Source organism: Phacochoerus africanus, chromosome 1 (assembly GCF_016906955.1).
Source record: "Phacochoerus africanus isolate WHEZ1 chromosome 1, ROS_Pafr_v1, whole genome shotgun sequence".
NCBI lineage: Eukaryota > Metazoa > Chordata > Mammalia > Artiodactyla > Suidae > Phacochoerus > Phacochoerus africanus.
Window position 1 is genome coordinate 220,617,146 of NC_062544.1, and position 24,138 is coordinate 220,641,283.

The 24,138-nt window shown below is 45.7% G+C and overlaps 1 protein-coding gene across 1 annotated transcript in view; it reads left to right on the forward strand.

The window, feature by feature from the left end:
• Positions 1-23,577, forward strand: part of GPR156 (G protein-coupled receptor 156) — a 101,023-nt gene extending 77,446 nt beyond the window's left edge. Inside the window, exons 6-10 of the mRNA XM_047791375.1 lie at positions 3,689-3,814; positions 4,797-4,892; positions 8,154-8,390; positions 16,321-16,479; positions 20,998-23,577. Of these exons, the coding sequence (XP_047647331.1) occupies positions 3,689-3,814; positions 4,797-4,892; positions 8,154-8,390; positions 16,321-16,479; positions 20,998-22,323 (1,944 nt within the window). The 3' untranslated portion in view covers positions 22,324-23,577. The remainder of the gene's footprint in view (positions 1-3,688; positions 3,815-4,796; positions 4,893-8,153; positions 8,391-16,320; positions 16,480-20,997) is intronic.
• Positions 23,578-24,138: the final 561 nt, after the last annotated feature.

Sequence of the window (24,138 nt, forward strand, 5' to 3'; positions counted from 1 at the left end):
GATATAATTGACATGCAATGAATTGCACATATTTAAAGTGTATGATTTGATATGTTTTGATATATATATATATACACACTATGAAATGTGGGGTACAATCTACAAGTTTCCTCATGTACCTTTGTCATCTCCCCCTCCTGTCCAATTCTTACATCCTCTGTCCTTGTCCCCAGGCAAACATTAATCTGTTTTCTGCCCCTATAGATTAGTTTGCATTTGCCAGAATTTTATGTAAATGGAATGATACAGTATGATTTTTTTTCTTTCTTCTATGTGGCATAGATTCATCTATGTTGTTATTCGCATGGATGGGTCTTTCTTTATTATTGCTGAGTGATATTCCAATGTGTAGATGTAACTACAGTTGGTTTATCCATTCTCCTATTGATGGATGTTTGGATTTGTTTCCAGTTGGGGGCTATTAAAAATAAAACTGCTCTGAACATTTGTGTATGAATGTTTATATAAACATATGCCTTCATTTCTCTTGGTTAAAAACATTAGTATAGGGCATTTTCTTGTGGTGCAGCAGGTTAAAGATCCAGTGTTGTCACTGCAGTGGCTTGGGTCACTGCTGTGGTACAGGTTGGATCCCTGGCCCAGGAACTTCCACATACCACACAGGTATTGCCAAAAACAAAAACAAAAACCTAAGCATAGAATGATGGGATTGTATGGTAGGTATATATTTAACTTTTTAAGTAATTGCCATACTGTTTTCCAAAGTGGTTGTACTGTTTTACATTCCCACCAGCAGTGTATGAGTCCCTTTCCTCCACATCCTCTTCAGCATCTGACTCGGTTGTTCCTTTTCCCATTTGTCATTCTAATAGGTATGTGTAGTAGAATCTTATTGTGTTTTAATTTGCATTTCCCTGATGCAGTATTGAGCATCGTTTTATATGCTTATTTGCCATCCGTATACTTTCTTTGGCAAAGTATCTGCTCAATCTCTCACCTATTTTTTAATTTAGTTGTTTGTTTTCTTGTTGTTGAACTTTGAGAGTTCTTTTTCTATTCCCAGTACAGTCCTTTATCAAATATATGATTTGCAAAGATTCTTCCACTTTGCGACTTTTCATTCACTGGAGAATGTCTTTCGATAAGATGTTTCTAACTTTAAGTTCAGTTTACTACTGTATTCTTTTATGGATCAGATTAAGAAACTTTTGCCTAACCCAACACCCCAAAAGGTTTTCTCCTAGTTTTAATAGTTTTTGTTTTTACATTTAAGTCTATAATCCATTTTGAGTTAATTTTGAAGTACAGTATGCTCTATGGACTGAAGTTCATTTTTTATGTATGGATATCCTGTTGTTCATCTGTTGAGAACACTGTCCTTTCTTTACTGAATTACCTTCGTACCTTTGTTGAAAATCATTGGCTCATAGATGTGTGAATCTATTACTGGATTCTGTCTCTCATTAATGTCATTGTTTATTTTTATACGTATACTGTATTATTGTGGTTTTATATTAAATTAGGAGTCAAGGAGTGTTAGTTCTTCTCTTTCAATATTGTTTGTTGTTTTGGCTAATCTAGGGCCTATGAATTTTTTAATCAGTTTGCCAGTTTCTGCAATTTTTTTTTTTTTTTTTTTTTTTTACCATTTCTTGGGCTGCTCCCGCAGCATATGGCAGTTCCCAGGCTAGGGGTCTAATCGGAGCTATAGCCACCAGCCTATGCCAGAGCCACAGCGATGTGGGATCTGAGCCGTGTCTGCAATGTACACCACAGCTCATGGCAACGCTGGATCCTTAACCCACTGAGCAAGGCCAGGGATGGAACCCGCAACCTCATGGTTCCTAGTAGAATTCGTTAACCCTGTGACACGATGGGAACTCCCCTCTGCAAATTTTTTACTAAGACTTTGGTTGCATTTGTGTTCAATCTATAGATCAAATTGTGGAGATTCTTCCTAACAAGATTGTGTCTTTTAATCCATGAACACAGCATATTTATTCATTTATTAAGGTCTTCTCTAATTTCTTATAGCACTTTTTTGTAGTTTTCAGTGGAGGCCTTTCATATTTTTTAGTCACATTTATTTCTAAGTATTTTATATTGTTATGTTATTATACATGTTACTAGATATTTTGTTTCACTTTCCAATTTTTTGTTGCTAATATATATAAATACAATTGACTTTCGTAGGCCGATCTTACATGCTACAACCTTGCTAAACTACTTATTAGTTCTAGTAGCTTTTTTGTAGATTCCATCAGATTTTCCACATAGATGATCATATCTTTTGTAAAGATAGTTTCTTTCCAATCTCTTATATTCTTTCCAATCTCTTAATAGAAGTGCTGAGAACAGACATTCTTGAGTTGTTCTTGATCATATGGGGAAAACATTCAGTCTTAGTAAGAATTAATATGATGTTAGCTGTAGTTTTATCATAGATGCTCTTTATCTAGTTGGGGAAGATCACTTCCATTCCTATTTTACTGAGGATTCCTATAAAGAATTAATGTTGGGTTTTGTCAAACGCATTTTCCGTGTCTATTAATCATATGGTTTTTCTTCTTTAGTCTTTCACATGATGAATTACACTAAATGATTTTAGAATGCCAAACCAACCTTTCATTCCTGAGACAAATTCTACTTGGTCATTTGTATTATCCTCTTCTTATATTGTTGGATTCCTTTTTATAACATTTTGTTTATAATATTTGTATTCATGTTCTTAAGGGATGTTGCTCTGTAGCTTTCTCATAAAATCTTTTTCTGATTTTGATAGCAGGGTAATGCTGGCCTTGTAAATGAATTGGAAAGTATTCCCTCCAATTCCATTTCTGGAAAAGTTTGTGCATAATTGGCACCCACGTATAGCTTACGTATTTTACAATGGCATGCTTCCATTTCCCTACCTCCCAATCTTTGTGTTGTTTTTACTTTTATCTATGTTACAAGTCCCATACAGTTATTATTAATTTTTGTTTAAACAATCAATTATGTTTTAAAGATATTTAAGTAGTAAATAAAAGTCATATATTTTTCTATGAAGTTAACATTTCCAGAGCTCTTAGTTTCCTTGTGTAATCTATATTTTCATCTGGTATCATTTTCCTTTTGCTTCCAGGATAGCTACTGTTCTTATACAGCTGTGCTAATGCTGAATACTTTCAGCTTTTGTTTATCTAAAAAAGTCTTTACTTCTCCCTTGTTTTTGAAAGATATTTTTCCTGGATATAGGACTCTTGGTTAAGAGGTTTTTTTTTTTTTTTTTCCTTTAGTACTTTAAGGATTTCCCTCCACTGTTCTCTCACTTTGCCTTGTATCTGATGAGAAATCTGATGTCTTCCTTGTTTTCGTTCCTCTATACATGATGTATCATTTTTTTGCTTGTTGACTTGAAGATTTTTCTCCTTATCACTAGTTTGGAACATTTTGATTAAGCAATTGATGTGTTTTTATCTTACAAACCCCATGAATCATGTAACCAATTATGCTTCCTTCTTTTCATTGGTTGTCAAAAATTCAGATCCACATTTCTGCCTTGATTCTTTTTTTTTTTTTTTCTTTTTAGGGCCACACCTGCAGCAAATTCCTGGTCTAGGGGTCCAATTGGAGCTGCAGCTGCAAGCCTATGCCACAGCTATAGCTCAGAGGACATAGGACACTCTAGCCCCTGTGTTGTATAGCCAGTGTACAATGGAAAGTGATGACCTTGACTCTTTTGCAGATAATCAAAGACCTGCAGCTATTGGGGTTGGTGGCAGCCCTGGTGATAGCTGATGTTATCCTGCTCATGACGTGGGTGCTGACTGATCCCATCCAGTGCCTCCAGATTCTCAGTGTCAGTATGACGGTGAGGGGCCCAATCCCTGGAGAATCTAGTTCCTGAGCTGGAGGGACTGGCCTCTGTGGGTGCACGGGGGTCATTCTCCCAGTAGTGTTCACTGTGTGGACATCTTCCCAACAAGAGGATGAATGACCGAAAGAGGATGGAGGGTCAGGAGCTGTGGCTACTGACAATGCCTGCCCCTTGTCTGCAGGGTGTGCTGCCTTTCCACTGTTCCTCCCACCCCCAGTGTTTTACAGACACACCCCCTGAGATGTCAGCACACAGGAATCTGCCTGGCAGCTCTCTCTACCTCCACATTATCAATAATGAGAACTTTTAGCCACACAGAGTTGCTTGACCCTAATTTTTGAAAAGTAAATGGAGTATTCTGAGGTGTTCTTTGGAGTCAGTCAACCCTGGTTCAAATCCCAGCTCTATCATTTACCAGCCATGTGACCTTGGGAAAGTTATTTAACCTCTCTAAGTCTATTTCCTCATAGGTAAAATGGAGATAATAATACTACCTATTTCATAAAGCTGTAGTGAAGATTAAGTGAAACAATGCAGGTAAAGGACCCACCTGTGCCCAGTACATAGTGTTGACTTAATAGGAGGTATTATATGTCTCCAGCCTCACAAAGGGGCTGAGGAATACAATGGAATCTTGACAGTATAGATCGAATAATTAAGGTTTCAACGATTAACAAAGAGCAGGAACATGATATGAAGTAATTTGTGATTTTGCTGATGCATCAGTTGGAATCCCTATGGCAGCAAAGCACATAACAGGGGTGAGCCCTGCTGGCACCAAGCATCCATGTGTCAGCCCAACTCATTAGTTAGATTCTAATGGTGTTGCCTAAATGTCGTACTTTCAACGTATTAAGGGGAAAATTATATGCTGTGGAGGAGTTCACAATCCAAAATGTTTACAAAGGTCCTCTGTGTATGTGTGTATCCCTGGCAATTGTGGGCGCTCTCAGTCCTGACCCTGTGTCCCTCCTAGGTGACAGGGAGAGACGTGTCCTGCTCCCTCACCAGCACACACTTCTGTGCGTCCCAGTACTCCGATGTCTGGATTGCTCTCGCTTTGGGATGCAAGGTTGGTAACCACATCACCACTGTCTCTTTGTTCCCAACAAAATGGATATGAAGAGGAATTGCAGGAATTAACGAGGTGATTGCTGCAGAGTATTGAAATCAGAGCTCTCTGTTGACACATAAATCTCAAAGCCATTATTTATTATTTCTAAGATCCTTATTTCTCTACTTTTTAATTGTTTTTGAGGATTACTTTTCTATCTCTTTGGATTCCCTCATTCAGTCTTCCCCCAAATCATGTGGAAATTACCCTCTGCTTCTCCCATTTCCTGCTCTGGTTTTTTTCCTTGATTTGGCAATACTAGCTTTTTCCCTAACTACGTGCAAGGGCAATGATGAGGAGATGGTCTATCCAGCTTCATCTTTTGTCTTAAGTGCCCTTATTACCCCTCTTATGTCTTTTTTCGAAGTTTGGGGCAAGGTAACCTGCTGTTTTCTACCCACCTAGCTTTCTCTCTGCAACTGGAAGCATGGAAGATGGCAACATGGTATTCTTTGAGCCATTTTAGCTGCCACAAAGTATCTCCCATACTGCCCTGAATCTCCCACCATTAGATTCATTTGTCTGTGTTAGATGGCAGAAGGAAGATATTATTTCCAGGGTGCAGGATACCTATACAGGGCACTAAAGGAAAACCAACTCTCCGATTAGCTGGATTTCAGCTTGAAGGGTCAGAGACTCTGGCTCTGGAGGGCATCAGGCAGGCCTATTTCAATGAACAGGGCAAGCCCTGCACAGCAGGATAGGCCTGTTGACCACCAGGACAGAGAGGCCTGGTTGACTGATGTTGGCAGACAAAAAGGAGATTTTGTAGAAATAGGTGGCCTTAAATGTAAAGTTTATTCAGTTCATCATTAGGAAAGTATTCAAGTGGTTGCGTCTGAGAAAGAGTCCTGGGGCTGGGCAGGGCGGGATAGGGACACATGGCTTTTTAACCATGTGCGTGTATTACTTTGATAGAAATATTTTTAAGAGAAAATGGTAGAAAGTGAACAGCTCTTGATTTCTAGTTTCTTACTAGTGGTTAAGAAAATGACCTTCACAATGTGACAGGGAATTCTGACTCCGCCCCTTCCTGGCTGACCCTGAACCTCATTTAACCTCGCAGTAAAATGGGGAGGAGGATAACATCCTCCCAGCACAGTGCTGAGTTTTGAAAGATTTCAGGCATGTTGCATTTTCAGCCACTCCTGACCCATTGCAAGAGATTGATAAATGTTAGATATTATCACTGTCATTTATCCTCCACTGCTCCCCACCCAGACAGTTCTGAAAGCACAGTGCCTCCCTGTTCTTCGAGTCCCTGTAGAAGAAACTCAGCACTTCCCCCATCACAACTCCCTCTGCGACTCAACGTGGTTTATTTTCTCTATTGCCTTTTATATAATCCCATTTCCATTTTATTTCATGGCAGTATCTTGCTGTAGGTCAAAGAAGGAAAAAGAGAAAAGATTACTGAGGGTCAGGAAACTGACTGGCCCAGGTCTGCCTGGGCTCCCTGTTGGTTGAACAGTTCCTGAGAAGGCCCCCAAACCTTCGTGTTAAGTCCCAGGATCCACTAGAGCCTGCCAACTGCCCCCTACCCCGTGCTCCTCCACACATGCACGGGATGTGATTCCCCCGAACACGAGTCATGCATGTATAGAGGCTTTATTCATCCCTAGTTCCCTTTTGGCAAGAATTTTAATGGAGTTAAAACATTTCAGTAGAATCAGATTTGAACATTTCAGAATCACAGAATTAATTTTACTTGCCTTGGATTAAATTACTCATAATCTAACTCTGCCAAATGCTACCTGATGGCGTCAGTTATCCAAAAGTCAGGACTCACTGGCCTCCTGACCTGTGTACCCCCTAGTCATTGGAAGATCTCAGAGTGGCCACATTCGGCCTTCGGACCTCACTTGGGACACTCAGGACCAGACAACATCTCTGCCGTGCTGACTCCTTTACTGTAGGCACAGCCAGTCCTCCAAAAACTTGTGTTTAGCGGCATCCCTGCAGCTGGAATTGGGCAGATCATGTGATTTCAGGGTCACTGGCCAGTGGCCTGCTGATACTTGACCTCACTGTTTTTATTAGTTCTCCCTCTGAAGCCCCATAGTTCCCACCCTACCTCACCCCTCATGGCATGACATTCTATGTCATAAAACATGGATATCTATGTGCTTGCTTTAAATCTTCCAGCCAGACTGAGCTTCCTAAAAGCCAGAACCATGACATCCACTGCTTCCTGCCCTACACCTAACCCTAGCACAATACTTTGAACCTAATCAAGTGAACATATGTTGACTCTGCATATTATGTACTATTGATTAAAGCTTTGATGTCTTTGTAAATGCAGCTCCTTCTAGGAGAGGCAGCACTTTAAGATGCTGTGAGCCGTTTTCTCTGGAGTACAAATGAGAAGTCTGAGAGCAGGTTTACATGCAAGACAAAGAGCAAAGAATAGGGCCCTGGGTGCCTGGGGGTAGAGCAGGGAATGTCACAAAGAGGATGCAGGGTATAGATGAGGGTTTTGCCGCCTGTGTCTGTCCCACAGGCCTGTCTGGGTCCTGGCCTGCCTTTGTTCTCTTCTTTTTCCATTCTTCGTGTCCCATAAACACCCACTGGCACAGAGCTGCCGCTCGCCTATAGAGATCTTTTGTTTAAATTAGAAAAAGGCATCCCTTCTGGGCAGATGCAGCCTTGCAGGTGCAGGGCTTGGCAAGCAGATGGTGCCTTTGGGAAAATGAGAAGAAAAAAAGAGTCCCTTCCTCGGTGCACCCCTGCCATGGCACATGGCTTGACAAGCAGACCGTGGGGCTATTACAGCTTCTGCACAGCCCTCGGCTCTGGGCAGTATACAATCACACAGTGGACAATGCAGAAGTCCTTACCACCAGCACGTGATCCTTTTGCCCTCCTAGTGCCTGGCAGCCCTTTCTGTAGGGTGCTGGCCCCACCCCAACCCATACCATCCTGTCCTGTGCCTCGTCCTGGCAGAGTCCTGTCTGATGGCTGACTTGCTGGCCCCTGATAAACTAATTCTCAGAGAAGGAGAGGAAAATGGCATGTATTAAACACATATAAGGTGTGAGGGGACCACCCTAAGGGTCCTCCCATGTGCTATTTTACTAAATCCTCACAGCAACCCTTTAATAATAGGTATTACTATTCCCATTTCACAGGTGAAGAAATTGGTCCCAATCCCACTGCTCTTTGACTCCGAGCCTGTATTTCACTTCCGTGAGCCTCTGGTTCTCCTGCCTCCATCTCTAGGGCCTGCTGCTGCTGTACGGTGCCTACCTCGCTGGCCTGACTGACCACGTCAGCTCTCCCCCTGTGAATCAGTCTTTAACCATCATGGTTGGGGTCAACCTCGTGGTGCTGGCTGCTGGGCTTCTCTTTGTGGTCACCAGATACTTGCACTCCTGGCCCAACCTGGTCTTTGGACTCACGTCTGGAGGTATCTTTGTTTGCACAACCACAGTCAACTGCTTCATCTTCATTCCCCAGGTATGCTCTAGAGAGAATTTGGAGGACCAGTCCTCCCCATCATTCCAGAGACATCTCTGGACATGATAAACTGCTTGCTTTATTGCCTGCTGAGACTTTGGGGGGTCATTTATTGGAGAATCCAAAGGGAGGTGGGGTTCCCAGTGAGCTGGCTCCCTCTGGTCTTCCCTCCTCACTGTCCTGAAGGGGCATTTTGGCTCCCAGTCAGTGAGGAGGTCAGGCCAGTGCAGTGGAGCAGCCCCGCTTTTCCATCCACCCTCCAGTCTGCTTTATGGATCCCCAGGCCCCCTTCATCCTGATAATGTCTTTTCTTTTGCTAGCCTGGGGGCAAGGAACCTTTCCTTCTTTTCTGGTTGGGATTACGCATTCACAGGGAAAAACTCATTTGGAATTTTATGCAATTAAAATGCTTTTGATTTCTTTTTCATAGAGGAAACTGTAGAACATTTCCTTTCATTTTAGAGTAAAGAAAAATAAAAAACTAAATGAATGACATGCTTCTTAGTATGAGGATTGAGAAAAAATTAAATAAATGAGGAAGATAGAAGGAGAAATATCCAGAGAACAAAGAGAGAAAGAAGTAGAGGGAAAGGTAAAGGAATTCATAGGCTCTGGAAGCAAAATGATGTTAAATTATTCACACTATGCCCCAGGGTACCACTGAGCCACAGACATCCAAGTTACTGAGCGTGGCATTAGGCACTCTTCCTGTGCCCCTTCTAGTTATTTTTTTCTTTCTCCTAAGGCCCCCCTCATCCCATGACTCCCTCAAGACTCCATCCTGATTCCCATTGCAGCTTACAATTGACCATGAACCACCTCTCCATGAGAGGGCTAACTGATAATTAAAGTGTTGGCTGATAGAGGGTGAAGTATATTTATCAATATAAATATACACCTCAGGCCACGAGTGTGACACAGGCAGAGGGCCTTTGCTCGTCTTCCTTTTTATAAATTCTCATTAAAATGCTCAAGAGAATAAATAAATAAGGAGAAATCTGGAGCAGCAACACTAAAAATTAAGTATGGATATTGCCTCTGTGTCAGACACTAGAGGAGTTTTTGATAAATCTTAATAAGAACTGGATTTGAAGGAAGCCATGGAGAGCTGAGTCTTATTTGCCTGGGGTGTAGCAGAAAAGGGCTATAAAAAGCCAGGGCTATTCTCCCTGGAAGATGAGTAAAAGAGAATAGGGAGGAGGTTTGAGGAAGCCCAGCCCTTAGGCCCTGGGGCCAACATTGTTGATTGGTAACCCATTACCCATTGCCAAACCCTTTCTTCCTTGCTCACCTCCACTATATAGATTGAAATAGCTATATACTTCTTTGCCAGCCTCCCTTATAGTTAAGGGTACCCATATGACCCCATTTTGAACACTAAAGGTTTTCTGAGAAGCTTCTGAGAAAGCTTTTGCTTTCCTAAAAGAGTTATAGGTGTGGCCGGCATCACCTCTTCTGCCTTCTTCCTACTTTGAATGTTTGTGATGCCTGGAGCTATGGCAGCCATCTTGCGATGATAAGGGAAAAACCAAGAGAATGCATGTTCTACCAGGAAACTATAGTTCTTGCCATCTAAAACTATAAATTCAGGAAAAAAGGCCCTATGAAGAGATCTCCATAGTTCATAGGAAGAGGACCACAAGTTCCTAAAGATGTAGAGAAGCTGCCTTTCTTTGAAGTAAATAGAAGAAGATTTTAGAAGACATCTGATTAGTCTTGTCAATAAGATTCAAAGAATATTGCCTCTCTTCAACTAAGACAAACCGTCATGAAAAAAAAGTAAATATCATGAAAATCATGAAATATAAGAATGAAAAAGATTGTGTTAAATTTAAAACTCCAGTAGACACATTGAATAGGCAATTGCACATGGCAAAATACTAAATTAGTGGATAAATTTAAGGAAACATAAAACAAGGAGACAGGAAAAAAATGAGAGACTAGATAAGAAAATATGGAGAATATATCTAGGAATATAAGTTAGAGCTAATAGGAGTCTCTGAAAGAAAGCAAGGTAATTTGGGGCAGAAGTAATCACCAAGGAACTATTAGAAGAAAGCCTTACTTGGAGTTCCCACCGTGGCTCAGCAGAATGGAATCTGACTAGCTTCCACAAGGACACAGGTTCGATCCCTGGCCTTGCTCGGTAGGTTGAAAATCTGTGAGCTGTGTTGTAAGTTGCAGACATGGCTCAGATCCCATGTTGCTGTGGCTGTGGCATAGGCCAGTGGCTGCAGCTCCGATTTGACCCCTAGCCTGGGGTTGAATGTTGACGCCATGTGTCTCTGGTGCAGCCCTAAAAAAAGAGAAGAAGAAAGCCTTCCTCATCTCCATCAGAAAATTGAGTCAATCAGTAACCTCCATGATGCAGCCCTACTCAGGTGTCCTCTCTCCTCCACACTAACCTCTGTCCCAAGCCTCAGACACAAGATTTCCACTTTCCTCAGTGTTTGGATCCTCAGCACCTAGGACAGTAGTGATAGCTAGGTGCACCCCCATCTATATACATGACAATTCAGGCTGAAGTTCTACTTAGAATCTGACTTCCAGGTTTGAACTAAGCAACAAGCACTTGGTTTGTTGAAGTGGGAGTGGAGATGGAATTATTGGAGGCAGGGGGACAGGAACTGGGCAGAGAAAGTTGGCCTTTCTCTTTCCTTCTCTCTGCCTCAGTCCTCCTAGCTGTCTTGAGTTTCCTTTCTCATACTCTGTCTTTTCTATTTTCTCTCTCATGCTTTTCATCCTCTTAAACAGACCCCATGATCTGAAACTAAAAACTGTATTTTTAGTCTATTGTATTTTAGGTGTAGGTTTAGGAGATAAATCCTTTTTCAAAATATAAAAGTAGGAGTTTCTGTTGTGGCCCAGAGGATTAAGAACCTAGGATGTGGGTTCAATCCCTGGCCTTTCTCAGTGGGTTGAGGATCCGGCATTGCTGTGAGCTGTGGTGTAGGTGGCAGACGAGGCTCGGATCTGGCACTGCTGTGGCTGTGATGGAAGCTGGCAGCTGCAGCTCCAATTCAAGCCCTGACCTGGGACTTCCATATGCCATGGGTGCAGCCCTAAAAAGGGGGAAAGTATGTGTGTGTGTGTGTGTGTGTGTGTGTGTGTGTGTGTGTATGTAACTGAGGTTTGTGGGGGAGGTTTATGTCCCCCTGAATTGATTGTCCCCTCTGGCTTGGTGGGCTTTCTTTGGAGAAAGATTCTCCCTGTGAGACCTGATACTGGGCATGCCCAGGACAGTAGGACAGCTGAGCAAATTTGGAAAAGTGTATAAGCGCCACATGGAGAGGGGAGGGAGCAGGGAGGTGGGCTTCCTCCTAGCTACTGAGCCTTCAGACTGGACTGGGATGGGAGGGATTTATGGAAGCAGAGGCACAGATACGTCAAGGGCAGCTAGGCGGGGCTAGAAAGCTGGGCGAAATGAATGACATTACTCAAGAGGTAAGTGGACCAAGTGGCATTCTCCACTGGCCCTCAGGAAATGCCTAAGCGTTTATGCAAACACTGAGGTCATCACCAGCAAGGAGCCAGCCTCTGCTTTTGTGACTTCAGTGTGACACCCGCCTCCCCCACACACCCTTCTGCTCCCTCCTGTGAGAGACGGGTGAGTCCTAGGGTGGACATTATATTATCCTCTAAACCCACAGTTAGAGGAGCAGTGTTTCATCTGCCCCTCCGCCAAAGTCCTTAGCACTTTCTACCCGCCTTATAGTTCCCTAAATGTCTCAGCACCCAGTCAGACGATGAGCTTTTTAAAGGAAAGCATCTTTCACTTGTCCGTGTATCTGTCCATCCACGTATTAACTGCCTACAACAGGCAGTTAAACACACAGCCTGACTCTAGGTCTAGTTGGGAGCCGACATGAAAGGATTTGTAACACAAGTGTTAAGTGTTTGAGGAAGTTGAATTTCATGATGCTGAGGAAGGGGTGCCCCAGCCTGTCTGGGAACATGATGACACCGTCTCAGAAAATGGGGTGTTTGGGCCCCTCTTGAAGGAGGAGTAAGTGTTCCCAGAGCAGACTGAGGAAGGGTAGTGGGTGGCATTTCAGACCGACGACTCCGTAAGCAGAGGCAGAGAGGTAAAGACAGTGCTTGGAACACCACAGGTATTTGATCTTTTTGAAGCACAAATCAAACCAAGGGGAGAGTGGGGATTCCCGTTGTAGCTCAGCTGTAATGAACCCGACTAGTATCCATGAGGATGTGTGGGTCCCTGGCCTTGCTCAGTGGGTTAAGGATCCTGCGTTGCTGTGGCTGTGGTGTAGGCTGGCAGCTGTAGCTCCGATTTGACCCCTAATCTGGTAACTTCCATATGCCAAGAGTGCAGCCCTTTAAAAAAAAAAAAAAAAAAAAGCAAATGGGGAGTGACAGGAAGTGAGAGAGACGCATGGGGTGAACTTGGGAGGGTCCTAGTACATTCCGTTAAAGATGAGGTTTAATCCCACTGTTTTGATTTCCTGTTGCTGCTATAATAAATTCCCACAAACGGAGTGTCTTAAAACAATGCAAATTCGCTATTTCATAGTTCTAGAGGTCAGAGATCTAACAGGGTCTTATTTGGCTAAAATCAAGGTGTTAGTAGGTCTGTTAAGAGGCTTTCAGGGAGAATCTGTTTCCATACCTTCCCCAGAGTCTGGAGGCTGCCTGTGTTCTTTGACTCAGGGCTGCTTCCTCCGCTTTCAGAATGAGCAGTGTGGCACCTTCCAATCTCTTTCTCTGACCTCTCTCTCCATTGTCACATCTTTACTTTTTTTTTTGGTTTTTTTTTTGTCTTTTTGCCTTTTCTTGGGCCGCTCCCTCGGCATATGGAGGTTCCCAGGCTAGGGGTCAAATCGGAGCTGTAGCCACCAGCCTACGCCAGAGCCACAGCAACACGGGATCCAAGCCACATCTGCAACCTACACCACAGCTCACGGCAATGCTGGATCGTTAACCCACTGAGCAAGGGCAGGGACCGAACCCGCAACCTCATGGTTCCTAGTCGGATTCGTTAACCACTGCACCATGACGGGAACTCCTTTTTTTTTTTTTTTTGGCTACACCCATGGCGTATGGAAGTTACCAGGCTAGGGATAGAATCCAAGCCACAGATGCACCCTATGCCACAGCTGCTGCAGCAATGCTGGATCCTGAACCCACCACATCAAAGAGGGAACTCTGTGCTTCCCTCTTGTAAAGATGCTGTGGTTACATTGGGCCCACCTGGATGATCCAGAATAGCCTGCCCATCTCAGACTTTCAAACTCAGTAACATTTGCAAAATCCCTTTTGCCATGCGAGCTGACACAACTACAAGTTCCAGGGATTGGAAGGGAAATAGCTTTGTGGGGGATGCCTACCACACCCACATAGCCTAGATGATAAGAAAACAAGAATCTGCCTGTCCTTCTGAGGGAAGGGCCATGGAGAAGCCCTGAAATTGTGACTTAAGGGTCATTTATAGCCATATTCTAGAAATCCTGAAGAGTCCAGTCTTGAGGACCAGGACCTTCACGAATGGGAAATTAAGGGGTGGGAGGAGAGCCAGCCAACTTAAGGTGAGACAGACCACCTTGGAAGTGCCCTTATACCACTGCTAAGCTGTTCTTCCAGAAGCTCTGCAGAGAGGGCTTGGGCGGGCAGTGCTGGGGGAGAGAAGGGAAAAGCTGTACTGCGAAGGAAATGTGGGGTCCTGAGGGGCTCAGAGATGCTGCCACATCCTAGGGCCAGTGTCAGGAATGCAGGGCTGGAGGTCTGCTCTGACTCCTTCTGGGTCTTTCCTCAGTTTGTCAAGAAAAAAAGACAGATTGCAGAACTTATGTTCTATCATTTTTATTGATTTTTGATGACATTTGTGATTTTCTCTTTGTCTGGGCCTTGATTACTGATTTCGATTAGAAGTCCTCTGGAAGGAAATGGGTTTTCAATAGCAGTAAGCATTACCATTATTCAACAAATGAGAATAATTAAGAACAGCCCAGGGGGAGTTCCCGTCGTGGCGCAGTGGTTAACGAATCCGACTAGGAACCATGAGGTTGCGGGTTCAATCCCTGGCCTTGCTCAGTGGGTTAACAATCCGGCGTTGCCGTGAGCTGTGGTGTAGGTTGCAGACGCTGCTCGGATCCCGCGTTGCTGTGGCTCTGGTGTAGGCTGGCAGCTACAGCTCCGATTCGACCCCTAGCCTGGGAACCTCCATATGCCGCGGGAGCGGCCCAAGAAATGGCAAAAAAAAAAAAAAAAAAAAAAAAAAAAAGAACAGCCCAGGGAGATCCCGTCGTGGCTCAGTGGTTAACGAATCCAATTAGGAACCATGAGGTTGCAGGTTCGATCCCTGGCCTCGCTCAGTGGGTTAAGGATCTGGCATTGCTGTGAGTGGTGGTATAGGTCGCAGACGTGGCTCGGACCCAGCGTTGCTGTGGCTCTGGTGTAGGCCGGCAGCTACAGCTCCAATTCAACCCCTACTGTGGGAACCTCCATATGCTGCAGGTGCGGCCCTAGAAAAGACAAAAAAGACAAAAAAAAAAAAAAAAGAACAGCTCTACCAAACAACAACCAAAAAAACCCACATACAATCCAATTGAAAAATGGGCAGAAGACCTAAATAGACATTTCTCCTAAGAAGATATAGGGATGGCCAATAGGCACATGAAAAGATGCTCAACATTGCTAATTATTAGAGAAATGCAAATCAAAACTACATTGAGGTGCCACCTTGCACCAAGTCTACAAATAACAAATGCTGGAGAGGGTTTGGAGCAAAGGCAACCCTCCTATGCTATTAGTGGGAATGTAAATTGGTACAACCACTATGGAAAACAGTACAGAGGCTCCTCAGAAAACTAAAAATAGAACTACCATATCATCCAGGAATCCCACCCCTGGGAATATATCCAGACAGAACTATAATTCAAAAAGATACATGCCCCCATATGTTCATAGCAGCACTATTCACAATAACCAAGACATGGAAGCAACCAAAATGTCCCTCAACAGAAGAAAGGATAAAGAAGATGTGATACACATACACAGTGGAATACTCCTCAGCCATAAAAAGAATGGAATAATGCCATCTGCAGCAACATGATGCAACCAGAGATAATCATACTAAGTGAAGTAAGTCAGAAGTAAAAAGGCAAACACCATATGATATCACTTATATGTGGAATCTAGAATATGGCACAAATGAACCTACCTATAGAACAGAAACAGCCTCACAGACGTAGAGAGCAGACTTGTGGTTGCCAAGGGGGAGGAGAGACGGGTGGGATGGACTGGGAGTCTGGGGTTGGTAAGTGCAGACTATTACATTTGGAATGGATAAGCAATGTGGTCCTAGTATAGCACAAGGAACTATATCGAATCTCTTGGGATAGACCGTGATGGAAGATGATAGAGGAAAATGAATGTGTGTCTATGTATGATTGGGTCACTTTGCTGTACAGCAGAAATTGGCACAGCATTGTAAATCAACTATAATTTTAAAAATAATTTAAAATTTTTTAAATTTTCATTTTTTTTTTTTGAATAACAGCTCCGTACCACCAAACCCAGTTTCATTTGAAATATACATTGTTTAGATTGCTTAGCCCTGTTATAGCTCCAAAGCTCTGGCTTGAGAATGTGGCTCTAGAAGTACACCTCAACTCTGGTTTTCTTTGACCAGACCAGCAGTGGGTAAGTTGATGGGTCAAGCTGAGGTTGTTCTATTTCACAAACCTGCCATCGTCTTCCTTTGGCATTTTGAAAAACAGTATAATCATAACATTCTCTTAACCTTCTGTCATTGCTGTCTGTGAACGTTCCAGAGTAAAGTACATTTCAAGGAGAGAATAGTTTGTGCATATGTGTATCTGTGACACTGCCATTCCTTGGTGTTTTTGAGAAAGAATGAAAGAATGTATTTCTGGGCGTGTAAATAAATAACATGTGTTCTTTTATCTAACAGCTGAAGCAGTGGAAGGCATTTGAAGAGGAAAACCAAACAATCAGACGAATGGCCAAATATTTCAGCACTCCCAGCAAAAGCTTGCACACCCAGTACGGTGAGGAACAGAAGTGCCACGTTAGAGGAGAGAAGAACTCCATGGAGAGACTTCTCACAGAAGTAAGCTTGCCCCTCGCCTGGTGGATTCTCTGTAAAGAACTCCAGTCATGCATGGTGGGCCCCAGATGTCTCATTGCTAACATTCTTTCACCCCCTCCCATTTCCCCACTTCCTAGCCATTCCATTTCCCTTAGCAGCAACCAAAACCTCAGCGTTTCCCCAGTGCCCCCCTGTTGCTGATCCTCCCCCACTTCATTCCTTCATTGGACAGACCTGTGCCAGGTTTTGTGCTAAGTGCTGATGAACAAAACACATAGATCCCCTGCCTCCATGGAGCTCACAGTGTAATGGAGGAAATAGACACTGATCCAATAAGCAAATGGTTATCCGAGTTCCCGTTGTGACACAGTGGAAACAAATCCAACTAGGAACCATAAGGTTGTGGGTTCGATCCCTGGCCTCGCTCAGTGGGTTAAGGATCTAGCGTTGCCGTGAGCTGACAGTAGGTCAGACACGGCTCAGATCTGGCATTGCTATGGCTGTGGTGTAGGCTGGCAGCTACAGCTCCGATTCAACCCCTAGCCTGGGAACCTCCACATGCCACAGGTACAGCCCTAGAAAGGGGAAAAAAAAAAAAAAAGAACAAATAGTTATCAATGGTGATAAGAATTATGAAGGAAATAATGGGAGTGGCAAGAAAGAGTAATGGGTGGTAAGGACAAGGGATCCTAATTTAGAGTGGTCAGGAAAGAGTCGCTGAGCTGAGAGCTGAAGGTTAACTACAAATCGGCCAGGCAAAGTTCAGGGACAAGCATTCTAAGTAGAGGGAACAGCACTGTAAACATACTGAGTGGTAGTGGATGCTAGCTTCTGTTGTGATACATTCTTTCTTTACATAGAGTAGTACCCTCATTTTCAAGATCCTATGGGGCCCTTTACTGTCTTTTCCAGGTACTAACTAGAAATCTCAATCATCCTACCATCTCAGAAAATCAAAAGTGTCTAAAGATGGGGAGGAGGGCTGAATAGAGCCTCTGTATATTACAGTAGCACCTAAGGGAGACCAGGGAGCCTCCAGTCCTTCTTTTGTTCTGGAGCCAGAATTGGCACCTCTCCCAGAAATGAGCAGAGTGGTGTGGGCTTGAAGAAAGCTTGAAGCTGGACTGCCTCAGAGAAGAGGCACAGAGCCCAGAGGAGTTAGTCAGTCTTTTTCACACTAAATTATACTCTGTATTTTTTTCCGGCACAGAACATACCTGAGTGGGTGCTATTTGGGAGACCGTGCCTTTCTGTTTTGGATGGACACCTGGGTATCACTAGTCCCTCTGTGAGGATGGTATGATGGGAACCTAAGAAACACAACCAGTGAAGGGATTCAGTTCCCCAGGCACCTGCTGGCATGCCTCTGTACTCTCTCAGCCATTCCCTTAGCTCTGGACCTTTTTATCCATCAAAGTAATACTTCTCCATTTCTTTACTATTTATCAAACATTCAGGACCTTATTTCAAAGCCATATTTCTTCCCACCTGGCAAGGGAGTTACATTGCCTTTGATACTCTGTGAAGTCTTCAAAGAAGAATTTTTTTTTTTTTTTCAGCTAAACAGAAGGCCAGAAACTTGGCGAGAACACCCAGGGTAGTTTTCATTCACAATCAGCTAATGTTGGAACAGCCAAGTAGCTTGACTCTTTAGCCTTATGGTAATTTCTGACATGCTTTTTGTACTTCTGCCATGCTACCCTGTTTCCCACGCAGTGACTGAATCTGCTGTATCCAAAAAGATGCCTTGAGTCTGCAGAGGAAGGGCCCTAATAGGGGGAAGATTCACAGGCAGTAAAATGCTGGCCTCCTGCCCCCATACCTAGAGCATCTTTCCCAGAGTAGGCCTGGGAAGCAGCAGCCTATCCTGGCACCCTGGGGCAGGCCTAGAGAGGTTCCATCATCTGAATCCCTGGCTCCAGCTCTGCCCAGCATGGGCAAGTATACTTGCCCATAAGAACAAGTATCTCTCCCGCCTCCATATGTGCACAAGCCAGACACTAGCTTCTCAGCTACACTTCTCTCTTCCACAGCCCCTCTGCCACCCTGGTGTCTTCCTCTTACTTTCCCATGATCTGGGTGGTCCATCGTCTCATTCTTGCCTCCCTTGCCCTATGGCAGGGGTCTCCAGGGGCTGTTCGGCATGGCATCCGTCCCTGACCTCCCAGGCTGTGTGGAGGCTGGCAGCTAGAACCTTCCCAGAGCTTGACCCTCCCTTCTGTGCTCTGAAGTGGAGGAAATTCACCTGCTACTGTTCTTCCTTGAAACACAGAAACAAGAGAGTCCATTTCTCCCTGTGGCCTGCATCTTACGAAATGCACCTATGGACATTTTACATCCCTGGATGTGTCAAAAGTAATCATTAATAAGCTCATTTAAATGCAGCTGCCATGGTCGGTCAGATTTTGGTCTCCCAATGGCAGTGCCTCACACCACGCCTCTGATTAGTATGTAGCCACGGTAAAAACAGAGCCCCACTTCCTTTTCTGTAAGAAGAGCGATTGACTGATTAGGCTGATGTTTCTAAATCTGTCAGCAGCCAGCTTCAGATGTTTGCTTTGCTGGGAAAACAGTATCCTTCCCATCTCTCTCTATATATACCATTGCCTAGACTCAGGAATTGGGGGGTAAAGCTCAAAAAGGCAGCGCTCCGAGCTTACCTGCTGGGGTAGTTGTCATCAGTTGATGCTTTCAGGAGGAGGGGCTGGTGCGGAGGAAGAGGGTTGGGGTCCCTCCAGCACAGCCAGCTGCACCCCTGGGAGAGCCTCAGAGAGATGTCTGGCACCACCCAATATCACGAAGGGCCTGAGTGAACATCTCACTGTTACTCACCCCCTGTTCCTGGTGAGTCCTTGCATCACCTACCCTTCCGGACAACGCCCAGCCCCTGCGGCTCTGCGGCTGAGGAGACAGGACCCAGCAGGCAGATGCTCAGCTGCAAGTCCTTCCACTTATTTGCCAGTTACTCACTGGTCTGAAACACTCTCCGAAAGATAAAAGAAGTAGACTAAACCAGGACGAAACTGGGAGTACCAATAATCAGAAAAATCACCTTCCTACTTCGAACTGGAAAGAGGTAGATCTGCCTTGGGGTTGCTGCCAGAAGACTATTACTAGACTAGTTTACTTAATTTATTGCTCCCTCAAAGGGTTGCTTCTGGGCAGCTCTCCCATATCTGCTTGAGAAGAAACCACAGGTTCAGTCCATAGGCGACTTGTGTCAAGTATCCCAAAGAAAGGAAGCGCCCTTTTATTTCTAGGGTGTAATAAGTGGAAGTGCACATGCTCATCCCCAGCTTCTAAAGAGGATGGCAACAATGAGGCAGCATTTTGGTATTTGGACAAGCACTTCTTTATTATCTAATCCAAACTCTTGACCCCATGTCATCTGCCCCAAGACCATCAGTTCCCCAAGATGAGCTCTTTCCTGCTCCACTGCCTTTGAGCATCAGAACCTTCAGAGGATGGACATCAGGTCTGAGCTAGACAGTCAGTTGCCACAGCACCGGAGGAGGTTCAGGGCACACCCACCGCTCATAGTCTTCCTCCTCCTCCATACCCTGAGATCTCGCAGTTAGAATGGGCACATCTCTGCAGCTGTCACCTGCCAGGATCCCTGGCACAGCCTATTTATCAGGTAACAGCCATGGAGCAAGGGAGGCAGCTCACTAAAAGAACTGTCCCGCCTCATTTATCTTCTCTGCTCCCTTCTAGTTCTGCTGAATCAAGCTCTTAGGGACCTAGGCCCAATCGTCTTTAAAACAAAACAACCACAACCACCACAACAACAACAACAAAAAACAGCTTCTCCAAAGATTTTGGTGCCCGCACTTCTTTGAGAGATACTGACAGCTGATGGTACCTCATGGTAGCTTTGGCTTCCCATACCCAAGTTCCAGCCAAGGGAGGTGATCACACCAACCTGAGATTTTCACCGCTGTCCACCCTACACCCCCCAATCTTGTCACTTTGGCCCAGAAATCTCCACCCTTTTCACTGTCCTTCCCATTTTCTAGGCTGCTTAACAAGAGGCAAAATGCTTGTTTTCCCATTCATTCATCCCCTTCAGAGATGCCTCAAGGTCAGTCCATATTTTGCAAAAGTGATATGCCCAGAGTTGGGCTATTTCAAGCATTGTTCGCCTGCTGTCCTGCAGAGCGACCTGACCCCTCAGTTCTGAGCAGAGTTGAGAGGGTGCTGCCACAGCCAGCAGACAGCTGGACTATGCCTCTCCCCACCTTCCTTCTCACAGACAGTGCCACCGTCTGGGACAAATTGGGGAATTAAGATCACGCAACGGTAAATGATGGTTAGTTAACCTTTATTGAGCACATATGTCAGTCATTGTGCTAAACACTTGATAAGCATCAACTCACTCCTCATGGAGGTACCACCTTAGAGCCTAAGATCACCAGCTAATACGTGAAGCAACTAGGATTTAAACCAAGGTGTTCTGATGCCACACTTTCTCTGCCATGGGAGACAGTGTGAAAACCCTCCACAGCATCTTTTGTTGATGGTTTTGCTTTTGTTTCACAGAAAAATGCTGTGATTGAAAGCCTTCAAGAACAAGTAAATAACGCCAAAGAGAAGCTGGTGAGGCTGATGTCAGCTGAGTGCACCTATGACCCCCCAGAGGGGGCTGTCCCACCTGCTGCGTCCCACAGCAAAGATGCCCTGGCTGCAGCCTTCCCCCCTGGCCTGGCAGCTCAAGGGCCTTCAGAATGCCCCTCTGACTCTCAGAATGATACCAGAGCGGCCACCCGAGACTCCAAGAGTACCTCAGTGCCCTCTTTGGGTGTACAAAGCCTCAGGGGGCCTGGGAAGGACACCAGCCCCTCTCCAGGGCAGAAGGAGAAAATTTCTGGCTTGAAAGACTTTTCTGATCATTTAGGTTTGGGCTGCAGCCAGAAGCCCCGGGCAGAGCAAAGCCAGGGTGCAGAAAGAAAAGAGCAGGGACCCGTGACCCTCCACCAGAATCCCATGCCCTCTCAGAGACAGGGGCAGCTGGGAAACTCAGAGGAGCCCCAGGAGCCACTGGCAAGGGTCAATGCGGTGATCAGGGAGAAGCTTCAGGAAGTCCTACAAGACCTGGGCCTGAACCCTGAGGCTCCCCTTCCACCGTCTTGTCCCCAGCAGCTCTGGAAGGGCAGTGCTGCTCACAGCCCCCAGAAGATGCCCCTTTCCAAGGAGTTGGGCCTCAGCCCATACTTGGTGAGGAGAAGGCGGGCAGCACAGCGGGCTCGCTTGCACTTTCCAGGCTCTGCACCCTCCTATGTGGGGCATCGAGTAAACAGGACCGTTTCTGGGACACACAGTGGGCTGAGTGTGCAGGACAGAGACAGCTCCTGCTTGAACCCCCAAACTGCTGATTCCAGGGTACCAAGACCCTCTTCTGGGAAGCCTTTACTACTCCCAGATCCTCCAGGCAAGCCAGGCTCCCAGGAGGGTAGCAAAAAGCGCCAGACAGAGCCCCCAGGAGCCGAAGGAAGCTGCCCAGCCTTTTCTCACCTGCCTTCTGGTTCTGGCCGGGCACTGTGTCCCGCCACCCCAGGCCTATCCGGAGCCTCACCAGACCTGCCTGAGCAGCGGCAGTGGCAGTCCCCAGGGTCCCCAGGCTGCCTCTCCCTGTCTTCTCCATGCAGTTACCTTGACACAGAATCCAGCAGCTCAGATGAATTCTTCTGCCGCTGCCACCGGCCCTACTGTGAAATCTGCTTCCAGAGCTCCTCTGATTCCAGTGACAGTGGCTCGTCAGACAGTGACCCGGAGCCCACTGAGGGGCTGGCTTCCTGGGAAAAGCTGTGGGCCCGCTCGAAGCCTATCGTGAACTTCAAAGATGACTTGAAACCGACACTGGTGTGAATGGCAGAGCAAGTCTGGCCATAGATTTCTGTCTAGGACAAGCCATACCATGGCCTATAAGAGGAAGGCCAGTTGTAGCCTTCGGGGAATAGACTGGTACCCTGAATTTGACCAGCCCTTACCATGTTTCAGCTCTGCTCACTCAAGCACTATGGTACCTTTGAGCCCTTCTCATTCTATACAAAGAGGAGTATTGCCTATCTTTGTTACTACCTCACGGCATTCCTGTAAAGACTCCAGTTGGGTGCTCATGAAAGATATGCTTTGGATAAAAGGTGCTAAATGAGCAGAGAGGGTTTTTTGTCCTGGCCAGCCTGTAATCTACAAAACTCTTCATATAAACCAGGTGGGTGGCTGGTGGACAGAGAGATGGAGAAGTGGAAGGAAAATGTCCACAGAATCAGAGCTGTGGACTATGATCCATCAAACTGGCTTTTTTGGTGGCAGACCTGCTGAGAAGATATCTCCTAAGTCCTGGGGTGGCCCACTGTCAGCAGGGGGTGGTTTTGTTTCTGCTCGAGTTTGTGAACAGCACCACCCTTTGGTTCCAGCTTCCGGCCAGACTCAGCTCAGAGCCACCTGTATACCACTATTTGCTGTTCGTGTCTTTACACCATTATGGCCCCTCCCTACCATCTTGGAGATAGTCAGGTGTCCCCGGGGCCACAGGTGACCCAGATCTCTCTCCTGGGCTCAGATGGCACCAGAGCCCACCCCGCCGACTCTGCCAGTGTTTCAGGATTACGGTTTGGGGAGGCACACGCTATTGAGGTCGAGGAGGCCCTACTGGTCAAGAGGTGCTTTTGGTGCCATTGGGGCTACATGACCACTGCTGGCTGCACAAATCTGGAAATAGAAAAGAGGTAAATAGAAAGGAAGAAATGGAGGAGAAGGGAGGAAAGAAAGCAGGTTTTGAACATTTCCCTTGAGTCTAGCAGGGTACTTGAAATATCAAATATCAAGTAATTCCTTAAAATAACCCCATGAGGTAGACGTTCTCTTTCTCATTTTTGCAGATGGAAATTATAGGGCTTAGAGAACTGAGGTAGCTCCCCCAGCACCGCCCTGCTGGATGAGGAGCCATGGGGGACCCCAAGTGGGGAGACTGCCCTGGGGCACAGGGAGCAGCAGGCAGGGCGTGGCGGGCCAGACCGCAGAACCAAGGGTAGGGTAGGAAACTGCAGTCCCGGAAACCAAACTGGGCTCCTAGAGTTCCCATCGTGGCTTACCCAACGCGTATCCATGAGGACACGAGTTCCATCCTTGGCCTCGCTCAGTGTGTTAGGGATCCGGTGTTGCCTTGAGCTGTGGTGTAGGTCACAGACGTAGCTCGGATCCCATGTTGCTGTGGCTGTGGTGCAGGCTGGCAGCTGTAGCTCCGATTAGACCCCTAGCCTGGGAACTTCCATATGCTGCAGGAACAGCCCTAAAAAGACAAAACAAAAAACAAAAACTGGACTCCTGACCTTGGGAAGCAGCCCTCTGCTGCCTCACTGTCCCCGGGGCCCACCCGCACCTCCCCAGGGAGCCAGGAATTTGGTGAAAGATAAGTGCCAGCATCTCAGAAGCTGCCAGAGCCACAGGGAAATCACTACTAGCTCCACTTTACTTGTTGCTGAGCTGGTTGTTTACAGGCCATTCCCTGCCCCACCTGCGTGTGCATCTGTGCTCGTGCACGTTTGTGTGCAGGAGTTGGGGCTTATTCGGTACATCTGGTTGGGGGCATTTGGCTCTAAATGTCTCTCTCAGAAGCTGTGTCACGGACTCTTGGAGGCTGCTGACATCTTGTGAATCTCCAGACACTGGACTGGGAGG